The sequence below is a fragment of the Thalia democratica genome, chromosome 6, assembly GCF_965202585.1.
Source record: "Thalia democratica chromosome 6, ktThaDemo2.hap1.1, whole genome shotgun sequence".
NCBI classification, from domain to species: domain Eukaryota; kingdom Metazoa; phylum Chordata; class Thaliacea; order Salpida; family Salpidae; genus Thalia; species Thalia democratica.
This window is the reverse complement of record NC_139170.1, coordinates 29,261,078-29,277,161: the sequence shown is the minus strand read 5'-3', so window position 1 is coordinate 29,277,161 and position 16,084 is coordinate 29,261,078. Positions and strand designations below refer to the sequence as shown.

The window sequence follows — 16,084 nt, the reverse complement described above, 5'->3', positions numbered from 1 at the left end:
GGGTTCGAAACACATCTTATAAACATGAAGCTGCCATGTGTCACGGGGGTCTCACTTTGCCGGTCTGTGTAATAATGTTGATCTGCGGTTCATTTTTTATATTAGAATTTTATTTTATTAAAGCCTTTATAAAAGAGTTTAAATTATAAGTAAAAAGTATTTACGAGCTTTTTTATTTTTTTACGTTTTTTTTCTTATAACTATTAAGGTTAACTCTTAAGTAAGTTTTTAATTTAAAACTTAGACCTTTAAATTTATAAAAATAGAATTTAAAAAAATCATATCATTCATACCAAAATTTATTAAATTTTTATACTTGAGAAACTAAATTTAAAAAGATTAACTTTTACCACCCAAGTTTACAAATAACCAAAATTTTTCAAAGCAATTACTTAAAAATGGCATAAAGAAGAGAAACTGGTACATAAAATGTTAATCAAATTTTTATTTGTAACCGGTTCTAAGGTTGGTTTTATGCAAATGATTTGTTAGAAGTCGCACAAGTATAATTGATGTTATACAGGAAGAAACGCATTTGCAGAAACAAAGTTTTGCTAAAATTCGCTCAATACTGAAGAGTTTTAAATTTTTCTTTATTCAATAATCCCTCAAACATTGTATAATATTCAGAGTACTTTGGATTTTCAGAAAAACTCAACTTTCTTACATATTCCAAAAACATTCGAAACTCTTTTTTGAGGCCCTTGCAAATGACAACAGATGACTTTTTCTTTTGTTCAGTCACCTCTGCTCTTCGTTGTCTTTCTGAGAGTTTCTGATCGTTCATAACACCAGACCAAGGCAGATGTCCGGCTCTGAGTTTGATAAGCGTGTACGCCAAGGATTCTAAGTCGTCTCTCCTGCTCGGAACTTTGCCCAGCATTCGGTTCAGAGACATGTACATCGGAGTGCCGCGCAGTGCGTTAATTTCTGACTCCGGAATGTGCTGGTCATCATCCGTAAGATACTTGGTGGCAAACCCAAAGTCTATAAAGGAAGTTGTGTGAAGATCGTTCAACCCGGACATCATGTTGTTGGGTTTGACGTCGTTGTGGATCAAGCCGCGCCTGTGAACAGACTCCAGTATCTTCAGCGCTTGCATGGCTACAACCAGCGTTTCCTGCAATGGTAACTTATGCTCTGGATATTTCTTAACTAATTTTAACAAGTCTATTCCCAACTTGTTCATCAGAAAATATTTTCTACCTTCGTAACTGAACTTAAAGCCGGCACTGGGAATGCCACACACCTTGTTTTTCTGAAGATATTTCAAAACCTTGTACTCCCAATCCAGATGATGGTCGTATTTTTTATCTTTTGAACACTTCGCTACGAGATGATTATTGTTGTATATGACGTCATAAACGATACCGAAGCTTCCGCTACCAAGCTCACATCCAATTTGCAATTTGCTTTGCTCGAAATCTTTTTGTGATTTGGACATTGAAATTACCCGACAAACTGAAAAGTTCATTGTTTATCTTTGAATCTACTTACATTAATTTGAAGAATAGGTTTAAAGTGAAACAATAAACTTTTACTTTTAAAAGCTATATTTCAGTGTGATGACTGTAAGTTTATTTTATACTAAAAAATTATGATAACTCAGGTAATATTTTTACACTGTTATTAAAGACGTTCAATGTTGTACACGTTAGAAAACTTAAACAAAAAAATCAATTTAAAAACTCATGTATTAGGTTAAATTTCTACTCAGTTTTAAAAAATGTACATAAATCAAAAAATAAACATAATTGAGTACTTACTAAAATATTAAGTAAAAAGTCAATACAGTCGTTGAAAATAAAACAGCTGGATACTTAAAATTCTAAAGTATTACCAACATGCTCTTCGTTAAAAAAAAATAAATAGTAACAATTAGAACACAAAATGTCTTTTTTTGGATTAATTACACCATAGTAGTTTGTAGTTGCTGTTTGATTTAATTTTGACAACTATGCAAATATTGAAAGTAAGTATAATTTACCTTATCAGAAAGGACTGTTCGGTATATGTGTTGAAAAGTGTTGGTTTTTTTTACTATTGAAATAGTATTTTCATGATTTGTCTGTATTTAGAATGTTGAAGTAAAACGTTTGTTTTTTAAATCTATCAAAACAAAAGTGAGGTGTTTAATAAATTATAGTTTTTAACTAATAAACAGAATAGTAATAAAATACAAAAATGGAAGTTTAGTAAATAAATGTGACTTTTTTTTTGTCTTAAACTTTATTTTGTTTACAAAACTTTTTTTAAATAATCATTAAAAAAAAATAATGTATTTGTAAAACACTTCATTTAACCAGTGCGCAGTTAAAGCAATATACAATACTTTTGTCTTTGAATCATTCTTAAGCCTGTGGAAGCATTATTTCATTAAAGTGCTTAGAACTCGGAATTGGTTAGGTGACAATTTAAATTCTGACAATTAAAACTCTTAAAGTATGTTGAAGTGCAACAATCGACATACCAGTTAAAAATACATTTAAACAAAAAATAAAAACTGCTTATGAATGTCTAAATGGTAGGATTAGGATGGTAAAAAAAATACTTATAATATAATTGTAAAACCGGAATTTTAATAATTATTTTATTTTCTAGCAACTTTTAAAAAGTTTTTATCAAAATCTCAAAAATTATTTGAGACTTATTTTTAAAAATGCTCATGTAGATCTACGTAAAGTATTGAAAGTATGTAAGAAAAGTAATAAAATATATTTTACTGAAAACTTTTTTAGAATCAAAAGCTTATTAATAAAATACTAGTGTGTTATTTCTTTATAACTTTTAAAATGTTTAATGTTGAAATTACAAATTGATTTGTAGAACATAAACTAGGTAGAAAATAATTTTAACAAGAAATAAACTCCTTTAAAGTAGCTTAGTTTATTTAAAACTATATATATATACTATGAAACTGTGATAAATTAAAGTTAAAGAGAGCTTAATTGAAAAATTAAATCCAGCACTAACTTTATAAGTTTTTTAGTATTCGTAAACTTTTTTATCAACAGGAATATGTTTCTTGTTGTGTTATTGGTATTGACTACTCTTATTTACTTTTATTGTTTTCTACTCGCGTTTTAGTAGAAAAATACATGTCAATATTTGATATTTTTAACTATCATACTTTTTTATTCTAGGTGACCACTTCATTTCAATTACTGACCATGACATTAATAAAATGATATTCAAAAGTATTCTTTTAACTTGGCATCTAACAAAAACTCCATGTTACATTAAATCATTTTAGTACTAAATGAAAGACATTTTAGTACTAATAGGACAATCATTAAACTTTATGATAGTAGAAATTGAATTTTGTTTATTAGGACACAACTTAAGCTTAAACGTGAATTGTATTACAAACTTGAGATTTATAAATTTCCAAAGCCCTAAACTTCTAAGCTAAAAAAACACCATAATAGCAATGCCTAAAAATTTCATACAGTTAAAGTACTATGATAAGTTTTTTGTGAATTGTGAGAATTTATGCTTAGATTTGAAGAGTATGTACATCAAAATTATTTGTTTTTTTATTAAACGTAAATTGTAAAATTTGGGTTTATTCTTAGCTGTGCTCCTTTTAATTGCTGTAATAAAATAGCAAAAACTTAGTTAATTTTAAAAACTTTTTTTAATATTTGCTAAATGCCTTTACATAAGTCAAGTTAAATCTTTGCTACTTCATTAAAAATGCCCATAGAGAAGTCTAACACTTTTTTTTGATATATTGATGTAATAAATTTGTTTTATTTTTATTTCACACGCTAAAAAAATTGTCTTAAATCAGATATATAACACTGTTTCTACCTTTAAATATATTTTTTAATTTCATACATTAAAAACGAAAACTCAAACATTACAAAGAATTTTTTGTATTCAATTTAGTCCAATTAATATAAATCATGCAGTACAGCTTGAGCAATGTATTTATTATAAAAATGAATCACAAAACACTCGTTAAAAAATCTCTATTTCAAAAATAAAAGTTACTTTTACAAATCACTTGGAAACAACTAAAACTTAATAACAGTTCAAGTTTAAGTGAAAAATACTTAAAACCTTTAATCAATGCGAGCTATAAAATATTTAAAGAACTTAAAAACAATTAAATACATTTGTCTAAATAATAACTTTTATACCTAAACCATAAAAACACAATAGATATACAATGCAGTTTTACAAAAAAAAGGTCGATTTATGGTAAACTTTTTAATTACCTTATTGGTGGGTAAACTTACTTAAAAAAAGTTCTTCAACAAACAACGCGACTTTAAAACTCTTTGTTACCTTTTTTTTGTTATGAATAATTTTAAAAAACAGTTTTGAACAAATGTAATGTATTAGAAAAAAAATAAACTGGATAGTTTGTGATTAACTCATTAAAATACAAACAGTTAGTTTTATACACCAGACCATTTTAAATTAATGCAATAAACAATTTTTTTATATATGCAAAGTTATTATACAGAGTAAAACTACAATACTTACGTGAAAGCTTTTTATTTACGTTTTTTGTAGCTAAAATACAAAATTTTAATTTATCATGTAAAAGAGAAGAACATAGCAAACTGATAAGAAAACATTTTGCTTTGAAAAATGTCCGATACTTTGCTCCAAGCGTGTCTAGAAAACGAATACTTGTCAACACGCCGTATTGTCCTGCTGTCCTCCGGGCTCGAACCTCCGAACAGGTACACGTCTCGGTTGAAAGGCATTGCCGTCGGATTGAGTCGGCGCGCCACCGATTTTGGGTAGAAAAACTCGTTGTTTTTAGCGTTTATGAAAAGACAACTCTTCAGAAGGTTGAAAGTTGTTTCGGCCAGACTTGTTAGCTCGTATAACACTGCAATATGATGGAAAGCAGTTATGTTCGGAAGATACAGTTTGTTTGCTATATGCTCGCTTATACTGGTATCTAGTTCACGGTCAGGCATAAGTTTATTGAGTTTTGATAGTGAACCGAGCTCGTAGTCTTCTAGTCTTTTGTCTCCTGAAAAATATCAATTACGACCTTTACTTTATAAAAACCAACTGTATATATTGTAGTTTGAGTAGTTTATTTGTTCAACTGTCTTTTGTATAGTTTAATATGGTACTAAAAATTTTGGTAATTTTTTTTTAAATTACATCTTATAATTTAAAAAAAAATGTTTTGAAATTAGTGTTTGTATAATTTTTTTAATAGTTAATTTCGAAACATAAGTAACTATGACCCGTTATATTTAGAATGTATAATATTTAAAGTTATCTATTAAAATATAATATTGAGCTCATTTTTATAGCACTCAAATACCAGATTATATAAAAATAAAAACTTGTTTTTGTAAATACTAAACTTTAATCTTTTTCCGTATACAACTGTATATTTTGTAACTAATTTTGATTAAGAAATTATTGTTGAAAATAGTTTGATATTATTTTTTACAATAGGATCATCGATAACGTACACATTAAACCTCAAAAATTATAATGCTTTCATTGAAAAATAAAAACTTAATTAATCGAAATTATAATCTAATTATTTTTAAATGCAAGTATAACAATGTTTTCTGAAATCTAGTAACTTTAAATAAACTATAAAAATTCGTTTTTTATTTAAAATAAGTCTCGATACAAGCTTCTACTTGTTGTGAAAACAGTAAAATTTGTCTCAATACTGAAAGGTACGCACTGTTGCCTTAGCTCAAGTCGACATTTTGTACTATTTTTTTCCCAGAAATTATAAGCTAAAAACAACTTTTTACACAACAAATATAACAACTAGCTTACTTTCTCTTCGAATAACTTTTAAAGATTTATAAAGTTTCTTTTCAAAGTAGTTTTAAGCTTTTTTCTTGTTTAAATTTAATATTTAATCATGACTAAATTATGTATATACATTTTCAAATTAAATTAGACTCAAAAATATAATTCTTTTTCTTTTCCACGCAACTAATGTATAAATTTATGTTTTCGTTTCTACATTTCTAAATTTCTATAAGTGCCAAAAACTTTGTTAATCGTGTATAATTTTGTATATTTATAACTTCAAAAACTTTTTTCTTAAAAACATAAATGACTCGATTATGAAAGTAAACTTGAATACAAGATGTATATTGTATAAATTGGTTTTATAATTTATATTATATATACAGTAAAATATATAATTTAACAGTTTTCATTGATATAAGATACCTATTTTTAAAACTTGTAGTGATGTTAACTATTAAAGTTTTTTATCCTTTTTCTTTAATATACTTAATTTTATACTTACATTAAGCTTTTACGAATTTTTATAAACTATATAATAGTAGTTTTTTTTAACTAAAAATAACTATTTGTAATTTGACTAAAACTGATTTCTAATACTTTTTACTTCATGGTTAACTTTTTTATTACATTCTCGATTGGTAAAGTTACTTAAATTTTTTTTTTCTTTGCAAAAGTAACGTGATTATAAGCTTGTTATAACCTTTTTGTGATTAAAACTACTTTTAAAACCTTTTTAAAAAATGTTATGTATTTCATATAAGTTTTAAACTAAATAGTTTATGATGAAACACTTAAAATAAAAGTATTTTGTTTTACATACCAGACCATCTTAACTTAAAAAATATTTAGTTTATTAGATTTAGACATTTGAGAGTTTTAAGACTATTTAAAAAGTATACGGTTTTATTATATATACTTTATTTATACTATGATAAATGTGTTATATATTTTTTTTTATTATTTATAAACTTTTGAACATTCTAAGAATTTAGTATAAAATTTATAGCTTTTAAACTTTAAGACACGAATGATATGTTTTTATCTAAGAAGGCGCTAAAGGGCTGTAAACATTTTTAAACTTCATAACTTTCTTAGCAACAATTTAGGTATAATAACTAGAAGGGGCTGAAGGGAGTAAAGCAAACTTTTAGTGATCTACTTGATCCATAACATACGATCCGGTATATGTTTACGCAACCTTATTTTTTACTTTTATTTCAAGCCAATTGTTAGCTAGCAGTAATGTTTATAAAGCTTTAGTTAACAAAACTGTAAATAAATAAAGAGAACATTTTTAAACTGTTATGTCTTTTTGTTAGCTTAACTCAAAATATTTTGGTGAGATTTTACTTAAATTAACCAATAGTCTCAAAAATAGTTTACTGATGAAAGTTCTCGACTGAATTACTAAAAAATAATATTAGTAGTAATGCAACATGTTTGGTTAAATGTTTCAATTGTTAGTGGGTTTATAATAATTTATTTTTTATAAATGATAACTTAAAAGTATTAAAGTTGTTACTAAATCAAATTAAGTTCAAAATAAGTTGAATTTGAATATCACATTAAAAAAAAAACGAAAAATTAAACTAATTTATGGTAAGTTTATATAATTGATAGCAATTAGAGTCGAAATTTTTCTTCAGTACGTTATGTTTTTTATTCATAAAGATTTTACTTTAGTATCGATTTATCATCTAATTAGATTTAATTAAGTTAAAAATATTCGAATGATTTGATAATAATATTATCTTCAACTTAACGTTTTTGTTAAATAAAGCAACAAAAAAGTAAAAACTATAAAAGAAGCTATAAATAAAATAAAAACTATAACTATAAAATCTATAAACTATAAATATTAAAACTATAACTATAAAAATAAAAACTATAAAAAAAACTATAAAAAAAAAGTTTTAATTAGTTTTCTCAGCTGAAGTTTACAATAATTACCATTTTGTACTTAAAGTTAACATTGCATCATTAACAAAGAATATGAAAAGCTTAACATTTTTGTAAAATCCACAAGGAAGCTGCATCACCAATCCAGAACTACATAGTCATTTACAGCTGAGATCTAAAAATGTAAGTATGATTTTTTATAGGCAGGAAGTATTTCAACATTAAACCCATGGTCATACATATAAATAAATTAGTAGAATTATACATTGTTTACAACTTAATAAACACTGACAAAAAAAAAAAGGAAAAGTTGTGTACTGCTATCTTTTTGGGCTAAGTTTTTCTAGGCTAAGTTTTCAAAAAAAAGGTTACTATAGGTCAATATTTTGACGTACTGCAGGCTAACTTTTTTTTAGCCTAATTATTGGTAAACATGCTAATTTATGCAGGCTAAGGTTTTAACGCAATAAGTTATAAATAAATAAAAACAAATTTTAATACTAAAAAGCTAATTTATGCAATCTAAGGTTTTAACACAATAACTTAAAACTAATAAATAACGGCAATAAACAACGGCAACAAATTTTAATGAAAATAAGTAAAATTACGTTCAAAAAAAGATTACATTTTAAATATTTTAGACTATGACAAATAAATTAAACTTAAGTTTTGTAACGGCCGTTTAAAATTAATTACTGTAATTAAATGAGAGGACATATACTTTTTTTTAGAGTTTAGTAATCTAAAACTAACAACTTTTAAAATACCTTACTCGAACTTTGCATTCATGTTCTAAGAAATAAAAGAATCTTTATATGTTATATTAGGGTTTAAAACAAATATATAGCAAAACTAGAACTCTTTTTGAATAGAAAAATTACTAATTAACATTTTAATTTTATATTTGATATCTTAAAGGTCTCATCTCATCTTATGTATTTTTCAATGCATATTTTGTTAGTAAAAAAGGTATACACTTTCAAAAAAAACTACACTTCTATTCAACTTAAAACATTGAAACTTTATATTTGCATTTTAAAGGTGTCATATCACACGTATATTCTTTACTTATGTCGTTTTGTGACATTTCTAATAAAATAATTTTCAACGCATACTTCGTTGTTAAAAAGGTATACACTTTCAAAAAAAAACTACACTTCTACTTAACTTAAAACATTGAAACTTTATATTTGCATTCTTGAAGGTGTCATATCAGACGTATATTCTTTACTTTTGACACATAGTGACATTTTTAATAAAGGAGTTTTCAATGCATATTTCGTTGTTAAAAAATATATACACTTTCAAAAAAAACTACAGTTCTACTTAACTTAAAACATTGAAACTTTATATTTGCATTCTTGAAGGTGTCATTTCAGACGTATATTCTTTACTTTTGTCGTTTAGTGACATTTCTAATAAAGTATTTTTCAACGCATATTTCGTTGTTAAAAAATGGTATACACTTTCAAAAAAAACTAAACTTCTACTTAACTTAAAACATTGAAACTTTATATTTGCATTCTTGAAGGTGTCATTTCAGACGTATATTCTTTACTTTTGTCATTTAGTGACATTTCTAATAAAGTATTTTTCAACGCATATTTTGTTGTTAAAAAATGGTATACACTTTCAAAAAAAACTACACTTCTACTTAACTTAAAACATTGAAACTTTATATTTGCATTCTTGAAGGTGTCATATCAGACGTATATTCTTTACTTTTGTCACATAATGACATTTTTAATAAAGTAGTTTTCAACGCATATTTCGTTGTTAAAAAAATATATACACTTTCAAAAAAAACTACAGTTCTACTTAACTTAAAACATTGAAACTTTATATTTGCATTCTTGAAGGTGTCATTTCAGACGTATATTCTTTACTTTTGTCGTTTAGTGACATTTCTAATAAAGTATTTTTCAACGCATATTTCGTAGTTAAAAAATGGTATACACTTTCAAAAAAAAACTACACTTGTACTTAACTTAAAACATTGAAACTTTATAGTTGTATTCTTGAGTAGTCATATCACACGTATATTCTTTACTTTAGTCATTTAGTGACATTTCTAATAAAGTATTTTTTCAACAAATATTTCTTTGTTAAAAAAATATATACACTTTCAAACTGTACTTATACTAAACCTAAAACATTAAAACTTTATATTTGCATTCTTGAAGGTGTCATATCACAGTAATATTCTTTACTTTTGTCGTTTAATGACATTTTATTGTACTTTTATGAGTAATGACAACTCTAATAAACTTGTTTATTTTTTCATATTTCAATACAGTTCAGTATGTTTTTTGCTCTAGAACCAACAATTCTATTAAAAATTAACTAAACTTTTACATATTTATTAAGTGTATCATAATGCTTTGAATCAACTTTTATCATAATTATTATAATAACTTAGCTGTTAACATTATTAAAATAGAATATTATAGAGCACTTTTTTCAAACTATAGTTTATTAATCATTTGTATTTATGATAAATTTAAAGTTAGTAAAAAGTTGAATTATTAATAAAAAATACTACTATTCTTAAACTGTATACTTTACATTGAAACTTAACTTTAATACATATACAAAACATTCAAAAATATTTAAAAACGAAAATGCTATTTATCACTAATTAAAATAAAAACAAAATTTTTTAAGGAAAACTGAAAACTTTATCCAAATTTCATGAAATTACAATAATTTAATTAACAACTTGAACACATTTGACAAAAAAACAAATCTTTTTTGTTAACTTTTTTGTTTAGTTTCAAACAAACATCATGGAACCATCTTCTACATCTCTTGTGATCACATTGACTCTGTAAAAGAAGAATTAAATTAAAATATGGCTTTACATGTGTTACTTCTGAAAACTTATGCTTACCCAACTATCATTCTTTCTTCTACATGATGTATCTTCTACTACATCTCTTTTTCCACAAATGTAGCAATTTGAGTGACTTTCATCTATTGGAGGTCCTTAATTGATCGTTGTAAATTGTTATATACTAAAAACTTGTAAAACGTTTAATGATATTTTAAAGCAAACCTCCTATTTTTAAGAGCTCGACTGCAATGTCCTCGCGAAGTTCTTTAATTGGCTTAACTTTAATCTTAGTGACCGCTTCTCTTGATAAAATTTGCTTAGCTAACTGTAAGTATTAGATGCTTAAACAATTAAGTAAAACAAAATGTTCCTTCCTCGGTAGTTTAGCTATTTTCTTGTACAAAAACTTATATCCTTTTTTTATCATATCATTGAATAAACAAAAACTACTTTTTCAACAAACCTCTAGTAAAAAAACTTTAGAACTGGTCTCATCTGTTTCTTCAATCAAATCATGGGGAACTTCTAAATAATTTAACTGAAGCCTTAAAATTCTCTCAAGATAGAGTTCTAATTCTTTTTTTCTACTCTCAGTAGAATAAGGATTTAACAATGTCCAGGAGTTTTGACGCTTGTTAACAAACTAAAAACAATTTACTTTCATAAGCTATTCTTAAAGTCAAAAATTAATTTAACTGTAACAAAATAAATTACTTGAAAGTAAGTTATTAAGATTTTTAAATAAATCATTATATCTCACCAATAACTTTGAAGGCTTTCCTTTAACGAAAAAAACTAATTTGTCTGAAAAAAATAAACTGTCATACAGACTGTCACTAATGTCTTCTTCTATTGACAAATTAGTTAGACTCATTTGCGATATAAATATGGTGGACGTGTCTATAAAAAAAATAATTTAGTCCTATAAAACTTCGATATATTAAAAAAAAACTACCTTTGGGATGTTGTAACGCTATCTGCCCTGCGTTGTGATAATAGTTAATAAATTTACAAAATAACTAGTTGTAAACACTGACAAGTTTAAATTTATTAAAGCACTATGACGTTTGCTTAACGACGAATTTTTAGTACAAAATGCTATTCTTGTTGTAGCAACGGTCAGTTTTATTTATAAACTCTTGTTGATGACATTGAATTGGAACTTTTAGTGGATTGCAGTTGAGTGTTTAAACTTTTGTAAATTTGTTACTTTAAAAGAAGTACCAAATTATAGATTAAACTTTGTTGCTTATTGAAGAAATTATTAAATTATTCTTCAGCTTTATCAACTTTTTGTATAATTTTTACTTGAGTTAATACGTATTTTTTAAATCACATTTGTTATTAAATATTGTTGATTAAACTGTGCTGTATAAATTATAACCGGTTGTTTTTAGTTTAAGCTACTATTTAAGTGATTACTATACCATTAGAATGATTAAGACTAAGAATGGCTTAAGACATAAAAATAAGTTAACGGGTCATGCAGATACTGAGCCATCAGTACCTGCTGACTTCAATGGCGACTCTGACTTGATATCGAACTCACAATCTCCCAGCAATATTCAAGCGACAATAAACAGCGCTCATGAAACAGAAGTAAGCGCGCAGACTAGGGACAATAATGAAATTGTAGATTTTAATGCTATAGATGAAGTTGACTTAGACGTTGAGGATTTAGCTCACTTACTAGAGCAAGCTAAGGTTTTAGAGAAAAAAAATAAACTAAAAAATGAACTAAAAGCTATTTATAGAAGATTAGATACCAATAAGACCATAAATGACAGCGGCCTCACCCTTAACAATCACACCTCGCACGCTTTAGGTGAAATGTCAACACAAATAAGTTTCAAGAAAAAAACTCTTGAAAATTGTAAGCTTTTTCAAAAAATTGATGCCGTACGCGATCCGGCTGTGGAGTTACGTTTTTTTGAAGACCGGTGTACGGCTTATGGTATAACATCTGAAATGGAGAAGTTTGAAATTCTCCAGAGAATTTGGCCCCGTTCAGATATAATTGACTTCGTTGAAACACACGACGAAGACAGAACTTATAGCAGTCTTGTTAACTTTTTACAAGGGAAAGGAAGCAAATTGCCTCGCATATTAGGTGCAAGTCCATCATGGCCAGAGCCAGTTCAATTCCAGGACTTGTTTTTGGCAGCTAAGCAATGGGCAAAGTCTAAAGAGGAGGACAGAATTAAATACTTTATGCACAGACATGCCCCTAATAATTTAAAAAACAAAATAAAGGAATGTTTTGGGCTTGAATATAATGAGTTTATTAGGCGCACGGAATTTATATGCGACATTGAAGAACAGAGGGTCTTTGAAAATGCTAAAAACTTTTCATACGAACCTCAGCGATTTAAGCACAATAAGAGATATTACAAACAAAAATGGCATGAGAACATTCCACAAAAAAGGGAACATTTCCGCGGTAATGAACACAAACGTAGTCAGGGGTATTTTGAGGAAGGGTATAACAAGCGCACGAATTACGAACAGAACGCGCTTTGTTACAAACATGCTAACTTGGGATATAGTGCAGACTATTGTGATGCAGTCGCAACTTGTCCTATGTCTCCGTTAGAGCAACAACACCACCAAAAAAACAAGCTCCCGTCCTACACACAGTAAGAGGAGTTGAGGACGGGGTCAGAAAACCTCTTACAAAGATGGTTGAAGCTGCTCATTGTTTGTCATGCCATTTAGTTCCAACTAAAGTGACAAGTAAATCCACTAAAAAGCAGTCAAAAGTATCCAAGCAGAAAATTTTTGTTCCCAGAAAACCTATAGCCTTTAGATTGACTGGTCAAGTCAAGTGGTTTCATGTTCGCAAAGGCTATGGTTTCATCCATAATGAAGAGTTAAACAGTGATATTTTTATCCATTATAGTGCCATAATCAAAAATAACCCTAGAAAATTAATGAAATCAGTTACAAAAGGGGAGGTAGTTGAATTTGATGTTGTCATGGGTAGTAAAAACTTACCAGAGGCTGCTAATGTTACAGGTCCAAACAATAAACCAGTTCGAGGTTCACGGTATGCTAAAGATAAGAGACACATCTATAACAAAAGTTTCAAATTGCAGCAACCACCTCTACGAAATAGTAACATGTACGACAGCTGCAAGAAATTAAGCAATCAGCAGAAGCGAAATAGGAGACCAAATAGTTACAGAAGGTATTACAATTCCGATTTGAGCCTACAACTTACAAGGAAGGATCTTAGAAGCTTCAAGCAAAGCTTCAGTTATAACAAGTATCGAGATTCTTCGTCAGAAAGAAGTGAATCTGGCTACGAGTCAGAAAAAAGTATGATTTTTCAGAACAATTCAGGACTAGGGAACGTGAAAGCTTTTGTTCCAAGGGTCGCATCGTGTAGGGAGATCGATAGCTACAATAGGGAACTAAAAAGTCCCCATAAGTTATGCCGAAGCATGTAGCTCGGATGAATTCTAAGCGTTCATTCGGCGTAAGTATCTTTTTTTTTTTTACTGTTTTTAAGCGTTTATGTATATTTAGGGGTAGTGAATGGAAAACAACTGGTTATAATTTTATTTTCTTTCTATTCATTTCTTTGGTAACTAGTTTATTTAATGATTTATTAGTAGTTGATTTTTTTTTTAGTTGTTGCAATTAAAATATTATTTTTGGTTAAAATACCTGTACGAATTTAATACAAGTTTTTCTCTCCTTTTTAATTAATTTTTCTTTTTTTTTATATCTTCAAAAGTGGTTAATTTTTAATTTGGTACTAAAAAAAAAAAAAAACTGACAAGTCATGGATTCGTGACATTTTTGAAATCACCAGCAGTGTCTAGAGAAGTGTGACGAGTTGCAGGCGGGCAACCTGTTTCAGCTGCAAGAGAAAAGAAGCAGTTTAATGAGTTACGTCAGTAGTTGTTTAGCAAACCAGTATGTTCGATTTTTCTTTCCTGTCTACTCATGACCTTGATGCTTATCATTGGAGCCTGGCCAAGAATGCCAAAAAAGGGTAAAAAGAAAGGAAAATGTAACGCTATCTGCCCTGCGTTGTGATAATAGTTAATAAATTTACAAAATAACTAGTTGTAAACACTGACAAGTTTAAATTTATTAAAGCACTATGACGTTTGCTTAACGACGAATTTTTAGTACAAAATGCTATTCTTGTTGTAGCAACGGTCAGTTTTATTTATAAACTCTTGTTGATGACATTGAATTGGAACTTTTAGTGGATTGCAGTTGAGTGTTTAAACTTTTGTAAATTTGTTACTTTAAAAGAAGTACCAAATTATAGATTAAACTTTGTTGCTTATTGAAGAAATTATTAAATTATTCTTCAGCTTTATCAACTTTTTGTATAATTTTTACTTGAGTTAATACGTATTTTTTAAATCACATTTGTTATTAAATATTGTTGATTAAACTGTGCTGTATAAATTATAACCGGTTGTTTTTAGTTTAAGCTACTATTTAAGTGATTACTATACCATTAGAATGATTAAGACTAAGAATGGCTTAAGACATAAAAATAAGTTAACGGGTCATGCAGATACTGAGCCATCAGTACCTGCTGACTTCAATGTAACATAGTTATATAAAATGACCATGTGCTATTTGACACATTTTTGTTATCTTTTAGTGAACAAAATTCTTTGTGGGTTAATTTTAGACATTCATCATCTTTCTTTTCAATTGAGCATGCCAACACATCCTGACATGGAGTACAAGCCCATAAATGTTCTCTCTATAAGTTTTTTTTCAAATTTTAAAAACTAATTTCGTATTTTAAAGTATTCGTTATATTGCTGGCTTTGAAAATTTGAAAAGCTTTTCAAATAGTAAATCTTATTAGTATCTCTAGCTTAAACTTGAAAAAACAGCCATTTCAAACCAAAGTCTACTTTAAAACTTGATTTATAATTACGTCATAATATACTTTTTTTAAACTATTTTTTATGCAACAAAATTTTGAATAATTTTCGTTCTAATTGCCTACTAAAGAAGAAAAGTTGAAAGTACTTTAGGCAATATAACGAATACATATAAATTTGTAGATTGTGAAGACAAAAAAATCACGAAGTACAACACACAACCAAGGGAAGATTTGAGAGTTTTAAAACTTAATATTCTTACTGTATTTTAAAGTAAATTAATAGTATTGAAAAACAACTAATAACTAACATCATCAATTAATTGGCACAGGTTTGTTTCGGCAGTAGTATTTGCTTCCAAAGCTCTAGCTTCATATATCTTCAAAAAACAATTTTATATTTATGTTATCTGTACCTGTGTGAAACAAAATACCTAACTTACCACTTGCTTTTCGTTCCAAAAAGACTTTACTGTCTTTGAATTAGGCTTATTTTTAGTTTTACAAAAAGAAATACCATCTACTGCAAGGTCTGGGTGATTTTTACTTAATGTACGCTCATTTCGAATAGCCTTTCTCCATTTAATTTCGTTGTTCAAACAATAAATATTTTCATTGAATCTAATATAAAGTTAAGTTATAATATAGCAGTTTGAAAATTAAAATAGTTTAAAAAAATGACATTACCTAAATAGATCTCGAGAAACTTCTAAAAATCTTCCCACTTCCCACAC

General features: G+C 27.4%; 1 protein-coding gene across 1 annotated transcript; it reads right to left on the bottom strand.

Moving 5' to 3' along the window:
• Positions 1 to 565: 565 nt before the first annotated feature.
• Positions 566 to 1,444, bottom strand: LOC145838932 (uncharacterized). Its single transcript, XM_082946551.1, has one exon. It carries the CDS (start codon positions 1,442 to 1,444, stop codon positions 566 to 568), a length of 879 nt encoding a protein of 292 aa, XP_082802677.1.
• Between the last annotated feature and the right edge of the window lie 14,640 nt (positions 1,445 to 16,084).